The sequence below is a fragment of the Eptatretus burgeri genome, chromosome 10, assembly GCF_056783735.1.
Source record: "Eptatretus burgeri isolate ZD-2024b chromosome 10, Ebu_testis_v1, whole genome shotgun sequence".
NCBI lineage: Eukaryota > Metazoa > Chordata > Myxini > Myxiniformes > Myxinidae > Eptatretus > Eptatretus burgeri.
In genome coordinates, this window is record NC_140970.1 from 59,690,996 (window position 1) to 59,710,668 (window position 19,673).

A 19,673-nucleotide genomic window follows, 5' to 3' on the forward strand; every position below is an offset into this window, starting at 1 on the left:
CAAGGCAATCTGGCTTATATTGAGTTTTAATGAAAGTGTCACCCCCTCTTCTTCACGCTGAGCGCCTTGCAACAATTTCTGCAGGACGCTGGAAACGACTTCTTCTTGTCCTACTCCTTCAAACATGTGCCAAACCCGTTTACTTACATCGCAACGGTTTTGGAAATAACGAGCATGTCGTGAACTGCTCGCAATACACATTCAAAAATCCAGCTGCGAGCGATGGAACGTGTGAACAGACACCAAATAGACCGATGCTGAAAGCGAGCGATGCTGAAAGCGAGCGATGCTGAAAGCGAGCGATGCTGAAAGCGAGCGATGCTTTTCGCAAAATGCAGTTCTCCCAAACTCTGAAAAGGAAACAGTACAGGGAAGGATCTCTCTCCCTGATGTCGACATCCGGGCATTTCATCTATTGTGAGCCCAAATGAACAGAGCTCCTTCCAACCTGAAGGTCTCCGGCTTTTGCACTACATGTTCAGCATGACGAAAACTGCACAGCGAGCACAACGCACCAACCCTTGGTTTGCAGAACTCAGAAACATTTTCCAGGTTCAAAATTGGAAAAATTCCATTATGCAGTGTCAAAGAAAAGGTTTCTTTGAATTACAGCACAATGAAATTATTTTCAGAATGTATTAAAAACAAAACACAGCAGAGGCTATTTTCTGGTGAGGTATGCTTTATTGCACTTTCATATGAAAATAAAAATTTCTAAGTAAAACAAGCCAGCAACACAAACCCTTTCTCTATGACAGTACGATTTGGAGGAGCGAACGGCCTGCAGCTTCGAGCTCCAAAACTAGCATGGCGGTTAGTTTTGAAGTTGGTTGAGAACCGAGCAATAGGAAGGGAGTTTTAAGCAAGAGGAGAAACGAGGAAATGCTCCAAATGAAGATTTTGAAGCAACAACAACAGGGTGATGAAGAAGCTGAAGAAAAAGCACTGCAATGGAAAACTAGTTGCAACAATTTCATCAGATCGAGCGTCCAACAAGACAGATCCAAGGAATGAAAGACGTCCGGCAAACTAGAAAATAAAGACAGAAAAGATAAGAAAAATAATAATAATAATAATATTAATCAGGCACCGGAGCGCCTCTCGGAGCCACTGGTACTGAAGACCCAGGGTACGACGGTGTTTTTAAGCAGCAGAACCACACTCGTTTATTGTACGTGGGGTGTTAAAATGTAATACGAACAAGATACTCGCTAATCCAACACATGTGGACATTTCTTTTTTTCAATGAGGAACAAAAAAAAAAAAACAACAAGAAAACAAACATAACCTCAGCATGCCTTGGAATATCGTGAGTATTTTGCTTATAGAACCTTTTGAACGCCTCTCGTAGCAGCAACAGGAAGCTTCGTAAACTATGTGATGAAGACATTAAAAAATAAAAATAGAAAATTCCTCAGGAAACGTGAAGCTCAATACTGACCGAAAGAGGAACATGTAAAACTCCCTGATCTCAATATTTAAGCTAAGTCATACTTTTTCTTTTATTTAAGATAGATTCTTTAAAGTCACAGCAAGCTCAATATGTACAGGAATATTAACAGGATATACAAGACTACTTGGTGCTCCCGAGCTTCAAAGGGAGCAAAGAATCCAAGTTCACAGTTTCTTCCTTTTTCGCTCTCTTAACGCATTTTTTTTTCTTTACATGTATTTACATAAGTTAGTCTACAACTTGGCAAAAGCCATAGTGCTGTGCCAGTTTTAGATGAGAATTGTACAAACCACGTGACAAGAAGAAGAAAGTACAATTCCACGACAACACAAAGAAACAAATCATTGACAGACGCCAGCACGGATGGCTGTGTGAAAAGTGAAAAAACGAAAGCCATGTCCTAATGCGTTCCTTATTTAAAAAGAGAAAAGAAAACGAGTGTTTAACGATATGTTTTCGTATTTCACAAGGCCCAAATCGATGGCATTGAGGAGATTAATCAAGCCAAGAGACGAGCATGCTGGTTGCGCCCTGATTGAGAGTTTGATGGTTCGGGAGGGGATGGTGATTTAAGGAAGCAAAAATGCAAGACCTGTGGCTTCGACAGCACGAAGTTATCTGCACCTGAACCTACAGGTGTTCAGCGAACAGAATTGTAACAAAGGAAGCGGCATCCTGTAAGGACGTTTCATTTCCTCTCCATTTTGAAACACAAATGTACACCTGGTGGAAATAAACGTAATCGATGTCAAAAGTTGTGCCGTTTGAAGGGAGACAGACGACTCCAAGAAAGAAAGAGGGACAAACGAGATCGTCTAAACGTTGCAGGGACAAATACAGTGAGTAAGGTGACCTAAACACAGACTAAGGAAAATGAACAGCCGGTGATTTTGTCCAATGCAGGTGAATTTACGAGGTGGAAAAAACAAACAAACCCCAAAACGATACGGAATCTTTTGGGCGAAGCAACAATTTCTCTTCCGTCCTAACTCCCAGGAAGATGCAAAATTGGGTACAAAGGTTTGTTCATCTGATCCAGGTGTGGAAAAAACTGGCTATCCACTGCACAACATCTTCCAGCACCATTTTTACGTTCAGCATCTCCAGACTTAGCTACCTATGTCTGCCCTGGGGAATGATGGGAAACTCGGGAGGAGGAGCACAGGTAATGATTTAACGGATTTCCACAGTGAGCATACTTGAACGTTATGCCCACACAAAATGTTTCCTCCATCTCACTTTCCATGCTGTTTCCTCATTATATAATAACTGTGAATTTGCTTTCCTCTTTCCAAGCTATTTGCTCCCTTTTTTGTTGAGGCAGTTGTCGTTTCTGAAACTGTTCATCCAGACCATTTAATGCTGCCATCACGTTTTCTCCATATTCCCTTATATCTGTATTCTCTACGGCGACTTTCTTCATTGAGGAGATAAAGAACATTCATTGTAATGTATATCTAAAGGCCGAAACTCATTCAAGGGTGTCCAGTAAATACACGAGATAAAGCAGTTGACGGGTGCGGAAATCTACAGGTTGTGTACGGACGAGGTAGGGTCCAAAATAGAATAACTTTGCATTCCTCGTTAGAAACCATCTCGTCAGCTTGACCTCAGGTTACGAGGAGTTAAACCTTTCATAGTTCTCATGGTTGGGTAATATTTCACAGAAAATCATCAAGATAATGGACTTGTATCCACGACACAGGAGAACGTGCATTTAACAAAAATATCGACAATGGACTTGGCACATTTTCAAAGCAACCTCTGGCGATATATCTGTCAAAGAAATGAAAAGGAATCTCGACCTGGAGTTCAGGTGAAAGATAAAAAAAAAAAAAATGGTTGGAGCCGTACATGTTCAAAGAACAAGTAAGAACAATATAAGATTTGTTTGGAGAATGCCCACTGAACAATATGTTCGATAAGACTGCAAACGGGCTGACTTGTGAAAAGCAGCTTTTGGTTGTTGGCATCAGCAAGAGAAAAAGGTTTTCACAAATGAGTCCACGGGCCACGATGTTGAAATGCAACGATCCATCGATGAACCGAAGAAAGCCTGCGTATCCGATGCCTTCGAGAGGTTCGCAAGCTTTACAAACCCCCTTGGGAGATATCATTTTAAGATGGCTCCATTGGAGAAAGATTAGCAGGAAACCTGCTTATTATGTCTGTAAACATCTATACAAGACGTACATTCCCACGCAGTCACAGAGGGTAGTGCAAATGCGCCCCGCAATCCTGCTCAGCTACGTGGCATCAAGAAAGGTCAAAACGACAAAAATCAAAATCAAAAACATAAACAATAAGACAACCAACTGCTCATATTTCCTTCCGCACGTCTTATCATGTCTAGATTTATCCTTTGACAAAGAAATTCCCTTCACATAACATCATTCACCCCTTCCCTCTCCTACTGTTCCTGCTCATTACAATTCAGCTACTCCAATTCTGATCAGCAAACGTCACAACATCGGCCTTGTAGACCTCCTCACGGAGTAAGCAGTGACTTCAGGTATATCACCGAGAAGCTTGCAAAATGACCAAGGCCAAGTGAAATGACATTCAACAGTGTTGCAAAAAAGAAGCTCCAAAACTTGCCGATTTGATCAACATTTATCCTTCAACTGAAAGTTGAAGGACGACAGGCCTCATAGTCCATGCTTGCTACCATTCAGAATGTTGTTAATCATAACCTACCCAAGCCACCCCTCCCCCTCTTACCCCCCACACCAGACCCTATGTCCTTCCTTTTGCCAAGATTAAAAATGTATTCAAGTTCAAGTGATTGCAAAATACTGCAGCCAGATGGATATACAACATAAGTACCAAACACTCCATATATATACATATATATATATATATACATATACATATATACATATACATATATATACATATATATATATATATATATATATATATATATATATATATATATATATATATATATCTATAATGATCCTCTTGGATGAAAGGATAAACAAGTTTTGGAACCAACCTCCTGTTTTGTGCAAAGGATTCTACAAGAAGGCACACAGTTTTCTGCCCATTTAACCATTCTTTCTCTGTCCATTAAACACTATCCTCTGACCTCTTGCAAGCAAACTCTTCTCTCCATCAATCATACAAGTCACCCAAGTGACCTCAATATGACCTTGTGATAAAACTGTAGTAATATGACTGCCTTCGGCACTCATAAATTAGAGCAAGAGTGGCCCAAGGGTCACTAGCTGAATTGTACAAATAATGGAAAGAGAAAAAAACCCCCCCAAAAAACCATGATTTGCCGAATTTTCATTATGACATGACATGTCGCAAGCAAACACAGTCACCAGCCATGTCATACCCTGAGCAGCAAGAAAACAGGCCTCAAAGGCACCATTTTAAGCCTATTTGCATTCAAGAGACACGACCCTCTTCACTCAGGTCCCCGAACTTCATATGCTGACACAGTTGAAGAGACTGGCAGGAAGCGAGAAGGCTGATCGAGTGGCCAATAAAGTCTCGATCCTCCTGCAATTTTCCAATATTTTCCTCTCGCACTTCTTTCCTTCCCCAATTCAAAAATAAACCCAAGTTGAAAGACAAGCAGCGGAACTGGACCACCGGCTCTCACTTGGCATCGACATCAAAATCCAACACTAAAAGCTTGGTCTCCTCAGTTCCATTTCGGCTACCTACGGCACACACAAGCTTGGTGTTGGAGCAGCGGACGCGCCACACGACGCCACCGCTCCCTCCACTCTCTAATGTGACGAGGTTACGCAGGAACTCTCCGGTGCGCAGGTCCCACAGTTTGACAGTGCCATCGTCCGAGCTTGTTACTACAAGCTTGCGACTAAACTGCAGGCACGTAACGGCGCTTTGGTGTTTGTTGGGTCCTGTGGGGGAAAAAAACAAGGAGATGAGCATAAATAATCATATTTACACAGTTACGATGGAAACTTAAAGTATAGCATGGCTAAGAGCAAAAAACAATTTATCAAAACTCCAGGGAAAGCTGAGGCAGGACATAAGAGGAAGGAGACGAAGCTGAAATAAATGGGGGAAATAAAACGGTCGAAAACAGGGAAAGGAAAGACAAAATTGATGAAAGAAAAAGTGACTAATAAATCGATCAATTAAAACTGAAACGTAGAGATAGGGAATGAGAAAACGCAGCATAATGCAGTTTGCTTGGAACGTCGCCACGCTCACGGTGCTTGTGAAGGCAATTGTACACACGCGCACAGGTATGTACATACACCTGCTTGTTCGGCACAAGTCAGTGAAAATGAGGCAGGTGCAAAAAATACAGCTGTGGCTGCAAAAGACGGATGTCAGGAAATAGTAGATAAGTAAGAAGGACGAATAAAGAGGAAAAGAAGGAGGAGGAGGAGGAGGAGGAGGAGGAACGCAGGGATTGTATTTAAAGACGATTATATCAGATCATAAAAAGGGATGGACGCGTCAACAAACGTCCAAAACAAGAAGATAAACATTCAAACTGGGTTCAAAAGAAGCGTCCTGAAGCAAAATGGGGGTTAAAAAAAAACAAAAACATAAAAAAACAATAAAAAAAAAACAACCCAATTGACAACGCGTTGGAGAATATTGGTGTGTGCCAAACAGGTCGAACATTTTTGATGATTTGTGGTTGAATAAAAGATTAAGAAAAATGTTTTTCTTTCTTCTTTCTGGCAGCAATTTCATAATTTCGTTCCAAAGTGTTTTCACTAAGGAATCATAATTAATGAAGAAAGAAAACAGTTTTCATGGAAGATTCATCAGGGGAGTTGACGGGAAGCAGCGACCATGCAGCAAATGCATGCTAGTGCGAACACAAGATCAGGATCAAATGGCAGGGCTTGAGAGGAAAAGAAAACAGGTGCTTTAAAGGTGAACTGGCCATCAGTCACAAAATATTTTGCTTCATTTCGACTTGAAAATGCCTTCATCAGGCATTTGAATGCCTTCACTCCAATTTGTAAAATTGTGCCGTTTTGAATGAATGACGTGATGACTGCTCACAATAAGCAAGATCGGTCTGACACTGTGGAGCCAGCCTTCTTTCCCTTTCTTCCGTCTCATTTCCATCGCCGACTCCCTATGGTCGGCGTTCAGACACATTCTTGTCCTGATCCTATTACCTGCCTCGGAGGGCCATCTTTTCTGCCAGCGTAAAAAAACCCATCAAAGTGTGCAAGCCACAAGCAGAGTGTGCACACATCACAAATGGCCCTTGGGCACTGGGAGGAAGAAAAATATCTGAATGCGCAGCAGTCATTAATGTGGAGGGAAAACTCCGGACACACGTGTTTGAGTATGTAGGCCAGACAGGTTGACCGTCCTGGGGGCTATGCTCAATCCCCACGCTCATCTCATTGGCAAACAAGGCAATGAACAGCAGCTGTTGTTGACCCACGCTTGACTTTGCCTCCAAGCTGACACTTTCCCGAAGCCACCACTGCTTTGCTTTCACACCTTTGGCCAAACCACTGGATTTTAAAACCAAACCAAGCATAGCAAATGCATAAAGTGATTGACGCTCGAATGATTATTCTGTGGATTCATTCCATATCAAAACAACACTGTTATTCCAGGCCAGGCTGCTGGGAAAATAGAAATCTATTGTAAATCAGCACAATATTTACAGCAGAGAGCCAGCAGGAAATTGCTGAAGAATTTGTTGCAACGGTACTCTGGGTTTTTCGTAACCTCCACCTCCAGATACATGGTTGGAAGATTGTTGAAGAAATAACACACACACACACACACGCACGCACGCACGCACGCACGCACACACATGATCTCATCTGTTGAGTCACATGATTTATTGATTTTCTTGGCATGTACACACATGTATAATTTGCTGAGTGTGTTTGACAAATTGGATTATGGCATACTTTTGTCTGGATGTTACCGTGTTGGAATGAAAAGGCAATCAAGTTCAAAATGGTAGAAATTACATTCATGTTTTTCTGGTGATTGTATGGGCAGTTCGTCTAGGAGCCTAAAGAGAAACAATTAATGTTTTAACACCATGGGCATCACTCATTTACAGCATTGCTAAAAGACGACGCATCTGTGTATGTGTGTATGTATGTATGTATGTATGTATGTATGTATGTATGTATGAACAGATTGTGGACACAAAAAAATGGAAACACCACAGTACATTGGCAGTGCAACATATATGCAAAGTATAGGGTCGCCACACGTATGTGACAGGCATGAAATGCAAATATCTTCCCAGCAGTCCTCTCGTCATGTATGTGTGTGTATATATATATATATATATATATATATATATATATATATATATATATATATATATATATATATATATATATATATATATATATATATATATATATATATATATATATATATATATATATATGCAGGCTGCAGCTCAAGTCCAGCATTAAGAGCCAGCATGGCCACAAGAGGAGATCTCAGTGACTTTGAATGGGGTGGAATTGTTGGTGCGCATTTGGCAGGCACTTCAGTGACAATGACTGCGAAAATTACGAATGTGTTATGAAGAACTGTCTCAAAGGTGATGCAAGCCTGGGAAAAGGGAGGGAAAACGTCGTCATTGAAGGGCAACAACGTGATGCACGGGCATTAGTCCAGACTGCGAGGCAAAACAGGAGAGCAATGGCAGACAAACTGTGTACGGAGTTCAACCTGGGTTATAAGCATCCTGCACTGTCAAAAATAGTCAGAAGGGAACTTCACAGGGTGAGATACCATAGCCGGGTTGTTTTGCACAAACCACTCAAAACACCTGGCAATACCCGTTTGTGGGTCCAGTGGTCCAAGGAACAAAGGGAATGGACTGCAGAGTGTTGGAGGAATGTGATCTGGTCTAATGAGTCATCCTTCACGATGTTCTCAACAAATGGATGTGTGCACATGTAGTGACAGCCCACGGGCTCTACAGCCCCAAATGCTTGGTTCCAAACAGTAAAAGGTTCTGGCGGTTCCATAATGGTGTGGGCCGTATTTTCCTGGCATGGCCTGGATCCACTCATTCCATTAGAAGGCAGGATCGATACAGCATGTTACATTACAATCCTAATCGATCAAATGCATCTCTTGATGCAGAATTTATTTCCTGCAGGAGGGGTGTCTTTCAGAAGGGCAATGCTTCTGTCAACAGGGCATTTGTTGTCACCGGGTGGTTTGTGGAAAACAAAGACAAAGTTATCCATCTTCCATGGCCCTCCAAATCGCTGGAACATAATCCCACAGAGTATTTGTGGGATGGTCTGGAGAGGCACCTCAGGCAGCGGTTTCCGCCTCCATCAAACCAACGTGAAATGGAGGACTTCGTTGTGGAAGAATGGTGCCACATTCCTGCAGGAACAGTTCCAGACCCTTGTTGACTCCATGCCACATCATATCCATGCTGTTCTGGATGCACATGGTGGACAAAAACACCCGACAAAGTGACATTCTGTTGGCGTTTTAATTTTTTTGTCCGCCACCTGTATATGCACTACATGGCCAAAAGTATGTGGACATCTGCTCGACCACCATCTCACTCCAAAGTCATGGGCATTAATATGGAGTTGTTCCCCCGTTTGCTTCGAGAACAGCCTCCACTCTTCTGGGAAGGCTTTCCACCAGATGTTGGAACATTGTTGTGGGGATTTGCTTCCATTCAGCCACAAGAGCATTTGTGAGGTCAGGCAATGATGTTTGGCGACTCGGTCTGGCTCGCAGTTGGCGTTCCAATTCATCCCAAAGGTGTTCCATGGGGTTGAAGTCAGGGCTCTGTGCAGGCCAGTCAAGTTCTTCGACACCGATCTCGACAAACCATTTCTGTATGGACCTCGCTTTGTATATGGGGGCATTGTCATGCTGAAACAGGAAAGGGCCTTCCCCAAACTGTTGCCACAATGTGGGAAACACAGAATCATCTAGAATGTCATTATATGCTGTTGCATTAAGATTTCCTTTCAGGGGAACTAAGGGGCCTCGCCCGAACCATGAAAAACAGCCCCAGACCATTATTCCTCCTTCATCAAATTTTACAGTTGGCACTATGCATTCGGGCAGGTGGCGTTCTCCTGGCATCCGCCAAACCCAGATTCGTTTGTCGAATTGCCAGATGGTGAAGGGTGATTCATCACTCCAGAGAACGCGTTTCCACTGCTCCAGAGTCCAATGGCGGTGAGCTTTAAACCACTCCAGCCGACGCTTGGCATTGCCATCTTAGCCTTGTGTGCAGTTGCTCGGCCATGGAAACCCATTTCATGAAGCTCTTGACGAACAGTACTTGTGCTGACGTTGCTTCCAGAGTCAGATTGGAACTCGATAGTGAGTGTGCAACCGATGACAGACAGTTTCTCCGCACTACGCACTCGGCGGTCCCGTTCTGAGAGCTTGTGTGGCCTACCAATTCGCGGCTGAGCTGTTGTTGCTTCTCGAGTTTTCCACTTCACAATAACAGCACCTACAGTTGACCGGGGTAGCTCGAGCAGGGCAGAAATTTGACGAACTGAATTGTTGGAAAGGCGGTATCCTATGACGGGGCCATGTTGAAAGTCACTGAGTTCTTCTGTGTGGCCTATTCCACTGCTAATGTTTGTCTATGGAGATTGCAGAGCTATGTGCTTGATTTTATACACCTGTCAGCAATGCGTGTGGCTGAAATAGCCAAATACACTATTTAGAAGGGGTGTCTGCATACTTTTGGCCATGCAGTGTAAGTATGTGAGTGTATGTATGTACATACATATGTTGGTACTGTATGTATATTTGCATGTTTGTATGTATATATGTATGTGTATATATGAATGTATATATGTATGAATACATGTATGCATGTATATATGTATGTATATACTGCATGTATGTATGTATATGTATATGTATGTTTGGATACATATTTGCATATATGGATGTAAATATGCATGTATATATGTTGGAATATATGTCGGAATATACGTCGGAATATATGTATGTATATATATATATATATATATATATATATATATATATATATATATATATATATATATATATATATGTATATATATATATATATGTATGGAAAAACTGTATGTATAGATGTATATATGTATGTATGTATGTATAGATGTATATATGGAAGTATATATGCATGTATGTATGTATATATGTATGTATATGTGTGAATGTGTATATGCATGTATTGATATATATTTGTATATATGGATGTAAATATGCACGTACTGTATATAGGGTGTCCCAAAAAAATATACAACTTTTAAAATGCTTCGTTTGATCCTAAAAAGCAGTCATTTTGTCACTGATGCTTCATTTCTTGTTGCAGAGACCATGAAGTTTATTTTGATACCAAGCAAGCGGCAGAAAAATGCCAAGACTGACCGTACAACAACGGACGAAAATTGTTAAACTTTGCCACCAGACGAAAAGTGTCATACAGGTGCAACGTCTTTACTCGAGACATTTCGGCATCCACTTGCGCCATGCACCAAACTTTTGGACAATAAAGTGCACCATCGCAAAGTTTACCAATGTGGGAACCATCTGTGACCTTCACAAGGGCCACAGTGGTCGGAAGAGGACAGGTCATAGTGAAGAAAATGTGGAAATGGTGAGACAGGCGGTCGTTCAGAGTCCAAAAAAATCGACTCGACGACTTTCTGCCGAGACAAGCATTCAGAACAGCACCGTTCAGAGGATCCTTCACCAAGACATTCATGCCTTTCCATACAAAATTCAAACGGAAACGGTGCTTACTGATCAACAGAAACGCAAACGACTAGACTTTGCAAATTGGTTCTCAGGAAAGTTGGAGGAAGATGCAGACTTCCTCAAAAAATTTCACATGATGGACGAATGCCATGCTCACTTGTCCAGGGAGGTAAACAAGCAAAACTTTCGGTACCGGGGAATTGAAAATCCTGGTGATGCATCAACTGAACTGGTGCCTCGATCTGTTCTCAAAGTTACCATGTGGGTGGCGGTTGGTTGGTATGGGATAATTGGTCCATACTTCTTTGAAGATGACCAGGGACGCACTTGCACGGTAAACCAGAGGAACTATCGCGAAATGATTCAGGAATTCTATCTGCCTGAGCTACGTGCTCAGGCCCGTAGGAGAAACAACCTGATCCAGATGAGAACCCAGTGGTTCCAGCAGGATGGGGCACCGCCCCATACAGCCAGGGAAACAAGGCGTTTTCTCAACCAACATTTTGAGGGCCGCTTTATCTCCCTCTACAAAGACGTTGAGTGGCCACCATATTCCCCTGACCTTACTCCTCCAGACTTCTTCTTGTGGGGCTATCTCAAGGACAGGATCTATGGAAACCCGAGGCTTCAGAGTCTTGATCAGCTGAAGGAAAACATCCACCGAGAAATCCAGAACATTCCTCAGGAAACGTTTCCCAAAGTGATGGAGAACATGACAACGCGTTTGCAGGCAGTGATCGGACAATGTGGAGCCGACGTTGAACATGTGGTTGAAAAGAAAACGATTCGATACCAAAATTTAAATTTTGGTGGCAATTTTGACATTGGTTCAATTAACTTCAACCTTTCAGCTTTCTATCCAGCCATATATCTTTTAAAAAATATATATGTTATGACCATCCTCTTTGCAGATGAAAAGTTGTATATTTTTTTGGGACACCCTGTATATATGGATGTATCGATGTATGTTTTCTGTACATGTAAGGAGATGTATATATGTATGTAAATATGTACGTATAGATGCATATATGAATATATGCATGTATAGATGTATGTATATATATATATATATATATATATATACATATATATACATATATATATATATACATATATATATATATATATATATATATATACATATATATATATATATACATATACATATATATATATATACATATATATATACATATATATATACATATATATATATATACATATATATATATATATATATATATATATATATATATATATATATATATATATATATATATACATATATATATATATATATATATATATATATACATATATATATATATACATATATATATATATACATATATATATATATATATATATATATATATACACATATATACATATATATATATATATATATATATATATATATATATATATATATATATATATATATATATGAATATGTTTCTAGATACAGTCATCCCCGTTTCTCGGGGGTTACGTTCCAAACCCTCCCGTGGTAAGTGAAAATCCTCGATGAATGGACGCCTCCACAAAACACATTTTAAACACATTTTAATCTCAATTAAACACATAAAGAAAACATTTGAAGCATAAAAAATGCTCAATGTAAACTTAGTAACGTTGCAAAAACATTGTGATGGGCAGTTGCTGGCATTGTTTCTTCATCGTGGTGAGGAGAGTTTTATAGGTTTCCATTGCGCCATCAATAGCGTTCTTGAATTGCAATGCCCGAACCATAGAGGGATCCCATGCTTCAGCCACCCCCTGCAATTATTTGGCCGTTTTCGCCATTGTTGCTAAGCGTTTAAGTGATAGGCCTTCGTCGTCGTGCTCCTGTGATGGATCAGATTGTTCCTCCTCCTCCTCGCATGCAGACTTCGTAAGCTCAGCCAAATCCTTGTCCGTTAATGGGTCAGAGTTGGTTTCGATGAGGTCATTCACTCCGTCGTGCGTTATGTCGTTGAATCCTCTTCCTAGAATCTTCGCCAGCTTGACTGCCTTATCGATTGCCGAATGGTGAATTTCGTCTGGAGAAAAGGCCTTGTATTCGTGGATGCATTCTGGCCACAGCATCTTCAACAGGCGTTTAAGGTTTCTTTTTTCATTTCTTGTAGAGCCTTCTGAATTATTGGAGACACGTTGCTATCGTGAAATCACGCCAATACGCCCTCAGAGAAAAATTGTCGTCGGAATCCATGGCCTCCACGAAGTGCTGCAGCGCGTTGCGAATGTAAAGCGCTGATGTTGGCTTCGTCCTTCTTGATGTAGCGTATGGTCGATTCATTCAAACCGTAATGGCGCCCAACCGCGGCAAACGTTTTTCCTTTGGGCGGCATCGTAGGGCTTGGAGAAAAAAAACGTAGAAAATATCTGTGTCGTTCACAAGCGAAACGCTCAAGACAGCAAGAGTGCGCCTCGTGGGCATCAGCCAATCAGCGCCAAGGAGAAATGAATAGCGCGCTCTCTGTCTTTGTCTCGTGCGTTGTGTCGACAAACATACAATTTTTTTTTGTTGTTTGTTTTATTATTAATATACTTTCTAGTGCCACGCGTTATAATTTATTGCTTAAATAATTTATATTTTATGTATTATTACCACGATGTACCGGGGGAATCCGCAGACAAAAATTAGTTACGTTCCAAGGGAAAACCCGCGATGAATCGGGGGCGCGATAGGTGAACCGCGATGAAGCGGGGGTTGACTGTATATATAAATGCATAAATGAACATACATACATATATATATATATATATATATGCATAGATGCATATATGAATATATATATATGTTTGCATAAATGAACATATATATATATATATATATATATAGATGTTTGCATAAATGAACATATGTATATATATATATATATGTATATGTTTTCATAAATGAACATACATATATATATATATATATATATATATATATGTATATGTTTTCATAAATGAACATACATATATATATATATATATATATATATATGTATATGTTTTCATAAATGAACATACATATATATATATATATATATATATATATATATATATATATATATATATATACACATATATATTGTTATGGTTGAGGAAATTCGCAAACCACCATTCAGGTCCCGTAGGTGAGATATCTCTGTAAGTACATGTGTAGTTAGCCCCAAACCCGTTGTTTAGAGGGAATAAATGTGATTCATTCGGGCTGCGACCCTTTAAGATAGCCGTTTTTCTGTTTTATCTTTATTTTGAACCAACCACGTCTCAACCGCCATCACACAACAACCACCAACCGCAACGCCGCTTCACAACAACAACAACGCCAACAGCCACGACCTTTACCTTCACAAATCGCTCCCGCAAACATCGCATCACCGCCATTCCAAATGTCGCCATGGCCATGGACCACCACTTTAAACCCTCCACCACCTTCGCCTCTACTTCTGCGGCCATTCCTGCACCGCTTGTGGGCACCGAGCGTCAGGCTGTCCTGGCCTCGTGCGGGACGTGCGCCGAGCCGTGGGTGCAAGGTGCGGCCTTTCCGAGGAGAAGTCGGATCAGGAATGATACACGCCCACTTCTGATCCGTCCAATCAGCAAGCGTGGGGCGGTTTGGCCAACCTTTGGCCACACATGCCAACCGACATCTCCCTTACACACAGCGACCTCACACACGCTGTCTCTCTCCTTACACTCGGCCGCTCACTCACGCATGCCACCTCCCTCGTACACGTGGCTCCACTCACTCGTGGCCTTCCCCTCACTCGTGCCATTTCCCTCACACAAACCATACCACTCACACACGCGGGGGCACTCACCCGCGGTGCCTCATCCACACACGGCATGCTGGGAAGCACGCCCTTCTGCACACTTACCACCACACCACTCACACACGGGGTCGCTTCCACACACGGGGAGGCACTCACACTTGGGGTCTCATCCACACACGGGGTCTTTGTCACCCACCCGGTCGCTCTCACACACGCCCTTGCACCCGCGCTATGCGTGCGCTGCAGCACGCATTTCGCCACACTCGTGAACACACACCTCGACACCACACACACCTGGACAACCACACTGGGGATTCGCGTCCCCACAAGGGTCTCCGGGCCCTCGATACCCCGCAAGCTTTCCGTGCACCCATCCACAGCACTCCTCCCCTCGACCTCGCTCGACACGACCGAACCCACCTGGTCGTGACTCGCCTCAAGGGGGCGTACTCCCTCCCCTCGTTCCGGGAGGAGGCCATCCCGCTGCTCGCACTGGGTCCCTACACGCTCCGCGAGCTGACCCTCATCGTCCTCCACTAACTCTGTGTGTGTGGGTGTGAGTTGTCTGGGCACCCACCTTGTGGACACTTTGCGGAACCCCAGCACGTTGTGAATGATATGGTGTGCTGTACCATGGCTAATGTTCAATTTGGAGACCACTTCATCAAGTGTAATGCGACGGTTTTTCCATTAGCACGCGCTCAACTCCTGCAACCATTTCTGGTGTGTCGGCTGTGTGAGATGCCTGGCCGGCCCGAGCGAGCAGCATCTGCCACACTGGATACTCCACTTTTAAACTTCCTGTCTCAGTCATAGTTATTGCTGCCCGTTTCTGAGTGAGCATTTGCCTCCACTACCCATGAAGTGTACTGCAAGGCATATGAGACTGAATAGCACACCCAACCAGGCAGGGTTAACATTTTAGAGTAGTGAAGCCACTTCAATATTCTGGGATGTCCTTCCTTCCATCCATCCATCCGTCTGTTCATCCATCCATCCATCCATCAAGAATGAAGAAGACCACCCTTTCTAACCTTCTTTAATTAATTCTACAGGGTAATTCTAAACTGCAATTCCAAAGGGTGCTTCTAAAGGCTTCTCAACGGTAATTGCAAAGGGTAAATGTAAAGGGTAATTGTAAAGGGTAATTGTAAAGGGTAAATGTAAAGGGTCGTTGTAAAGGGTAGTTGCAAAGGGTAATTCTAAAATGTAATTATAAAGCTTAATTATCAAATGTAAATTGTGAAGGTGATTCCAAAGGGTAATTCCAAAGGGTAATTCTAAAGGGTAATTCGAAAGGTTAAGTCTAAAGGGTAAGTCAAAAAGTGAGTCAAAAGGGTAAGTCAAAAGGTTAATTATAACGAGTAATTCAAGAGATCAATTCTCGAGGGTAATGATAAAGGGTAATTCTAAAGGGTAATTTTAAAGGGTAAGTCTAAAAGGTAATTCCAAAGGGTAATTCTAAAGGGTTCTAAAGTATAATTCTGAAGGGTTCTAAAGTGTAATTCTGAAGGGTTCTAAAGTGTAATTCTTAAGGGTAATTCTGAAGGGTAATTCTGAAGGGTAATTCTGAGGGGTAGTTCTGAAGGGTTCTAAACTCTACAGGGTAATTCTGGAGGGTTCTAAAAGGGTAATTCGAAAGTGTAATTCGAAAGTGTAATTCGAAAGGGTATTTCCAAAGAGTATTTCTGATGGGTAATTCTTATGGGTAATTCTGATGGGTTCTAAAAGGTTATTCTCAAGAGTCGTTCTAATGGGCTCTGAAGGGTAATTCTTGAGGGTAATTTTAAAGGGTAATTCAAGAGAGTAATTCTGAAGGGTAGTGCTCAAGGTTAAGTCTAAAGGGTAATTCCAAAGGGTTCTAAAAGGTAATTATCAAGGGTAATTCTAAAGGGTAATTTTAAAGGGTAATTCTAAAGGGTAATTCTGTAGGGTTCAAAAGGGTAATTCCAAAGGGTTCTAAAAGGTAATTATCAAGGGTAATTCTGAAGGATAATTCTGAAGGGTAATTCTGAAGAGTTCGAAAAGGTAATTCAAAAGGGTTTGAAAAGGTAATTCTAAAGAAATTCTGAAGGGTAATCCACATAACATGGAAGCTCCAGCTCACCAATGCTTCCTCCCTAGTTCAAGAGCTCCTTCAAATGGCCTTCTTATATGTTCAATACTGTCCTCCTCTCCGTCACTAGCCTCCCACCACCACCCTTAAATCACCGCCCCCCCCAACCCTGCCACCTTCATGTTCTTACTATCTTCATCCATGTCACAGGCCAATTTATGGATCACCTTCTTAAACCATACTCTCTCTCATCTTGTTGTACACTTCCTCTTCCATATCATTCCTCATCGTATCCACAGCTCTCCCCTTGCTACATTCGTATTTTGCCCATACAAGTGCAGCAACGATGCATCTGGTTGTGACCCACTATCCTTGATCCTCGCTTACCTCTTCCAACATCCTCCTATTCACAAACTACCTTTGCTACTTCCTACGTCCATCATACCTGGTTTATATCCCTAGACGATGCACCCTTTTTGAATGTTCTTCCACACAAAACTTCTACAATTCCCCCTTTCTTTTCGACAACAACCTTATCTCTGATCACCAATTTTTATTTTTATTTTTTTTTTGTATACCTTGGTCGAGGCTCGTATGAGAGCAAACACTTAACTCACAGCAAGGAGGCATGAGACAAGAGGGGCAGGAGTGGAAGGGACAAAACAGTGGGGAACAGACACATTAGGTGAACTGTGGAAGGGAGAGGGATGGGGATGGGACGGGGAACATGGCGAAGAGAAGATGGACATTACAGGGACTTTCAGGAAGGAAAGCAGGAGAAATGAAGGAAGTGGGCTTGGGTGGATTATCGGGGGTAGAAAAGATCGAGGATTTGGATGGGGGAAGAAAAGAGGTGGTGGTGAACAGCTGTTTTGAAAGCCTGGAGGGAAGAATGGGAAAGAATAGAGTGAGGAAGTTTATTCCAAAGGCGGGAAAAAAGAGGAATGAAAGAGTGAAGATGAGCAGTGATTCGTGATTTTGGTAGTTTTACCAGAAGGGGGTTGTTGGCGGACCTTGAGCGCCCTGTGGAAATGTGGTGGGGACAAATCGCAGAGAGAGCAGGGGGCAAGGCTGGAGAGGAGTCGGTAGAAGACAGAAAGACCACCGACCAACCTGCGGTGATTGAGTGAGAGGCCCAAAGACTCAGCTTCATTGCGGGAGATGCCGATGATCTTAAATGCCCTGGTTTCGACAGCGTTAAGCCGAGAAAGGTGGGAGGCAGGAGCACCAGCCCAGAGGGGAGAGCAGTACTCCATCAGGCTACGGACAAAAGCTTTGTAAGTGGTCAGGAGCTCAAGAGGGCCGAGGAAGGACTTGGCACGACGGAGGATTCCCAGTCGGCGACTGGCTTTTGAGGCGAGGTTGGAAATGTGACTTTCCCAGGAAAGGTCATGGCAGATAGTGAGACCTAGAAGCTTGAAAGAAAAGACTTCTTCCAGAGGATTGTTTAGAAAGTGGATGGGGGGGTTTTGTAAACGGTCCTTTCGAAGAGACATAGTGAGAGTGTGAGATTTGTCTGGATTGAAAGACATGTTCCACATGTTGGACCAGTTTGTGATTTTATCCAGATCTGCAGTGAGCGAAGAAGCTGCTGCTTGCCGGTCTGAGGGATGACAGATGGTACGGCAGAGGGTGGAGTCGTCGGCAAAGAGAAATAGAGGATTTTCCAGAGAGTCCGAGAGATCATTGATAAAAACCAGAAAAAGAACAGGGCCCAGAACGCTACCTTGAGGAACTCCAGCCTGCACAGGAAGAGGGGATGAAAGAACTCCATTTAGGGCCACACGTTGACTGCGACAGGAGAGGAAGTCTGCGAGCCATGAGTGGAGATGGCCTTGAATACCATGGGAAGAGAGTTTGGTGAGTAGGGCAGGGTGCCAGACTGTGTCAAAAGCACGTGATATGTCCAGGGATACGGCTCGGATTTCCTGTCTGGCATTGAGGACCTCCATCCATTGATGGGAGAGCAGAAGCAGCATATCCAGGGTAGAGTGACCTGGTCTGAAACCAAATTGATGATTGGAAATCAAGCCATTGGAGAAGAGGAAGGATTTCATATCTGAAGCGATGATGGATTCCATCACCTTGCTGATGATTGGGAGAAGACTGATTGGTCTGTAGTTACAGGGATCTGTTTTTGCACCTTTTTTATGCAGGGCAGTGATGTTAGCAGATTTCCAAGCAGATGGCAGATGACCTTGGGCAAATGAGAGGGTGAATAGAACAGAGAGAGGGTGAGCAAGAGCAGAAGAGCAGGCTTTGAGGACACGTGGGCTGATGCCGGCTGGACCGGTTGCAGAATCTGACTCGAGGTTTGAAAGCAAGCTCTCCACCTTGTCAGGAGAAAAGGATACAGAGTCCAGGGACAGTTGGGTGCGACTGGGTAAAGTGGGTAGAGATAGTGATGGGTTTAGGACACAAGATTTAGCTGCAAACACCGAGTTTAGACATTCAGCTTTATCACGTGTGGAATCAGCAGTGCGGCCATTTGAGGTAAGGGAGGGGATGGAGGGGGAACATACACCAGAAACAGATTTGATTAAACGCCACCAGGATTTTGAGGAGGATTTTGAAGGATTTTGAAACCAAATCCATTCAGTGTACTTGCTCTTCCACGAGCCTCGACCACGCATACAAAAAATAAAAATAAAACAACTCCGTGGCTCTGCACTTCTTCCACTCCTCTACCAAACCTTCGGCT

At 42.5% G+C, this 19,673-nt stretch overlaps 1 protein-coding gene across 4 annotated transcripts in view; it reads right to left on the minus strand.

The window, feature by feature from the left end:
* Positions 1 to 670: 670 nt before the first annotated feature.
* FBXW7 (F-box and WD repeat domain containing 7) overlaps positions 671 to 19,673 on the minus strand; it is a 597,271-nt gene continuing 578,268 nt past the window's right edge. For all 4 annotated transcript variants that reach the window (XM_085898585.1, XM_085898583.1, XM_085898582.1 and 1 more), the window contains one exon: positions 671 to 5,334. In XM_085898585.1, the coding sequence (XP_085754711.1) occupies positions 5,066 to 5,334 (269 nt within the window). In that variant the 3' untranslated portion in view covers positions 671 to 5,065. The remainder of the gene's footprint in view (positions 5,335 to 19,673) is intronic.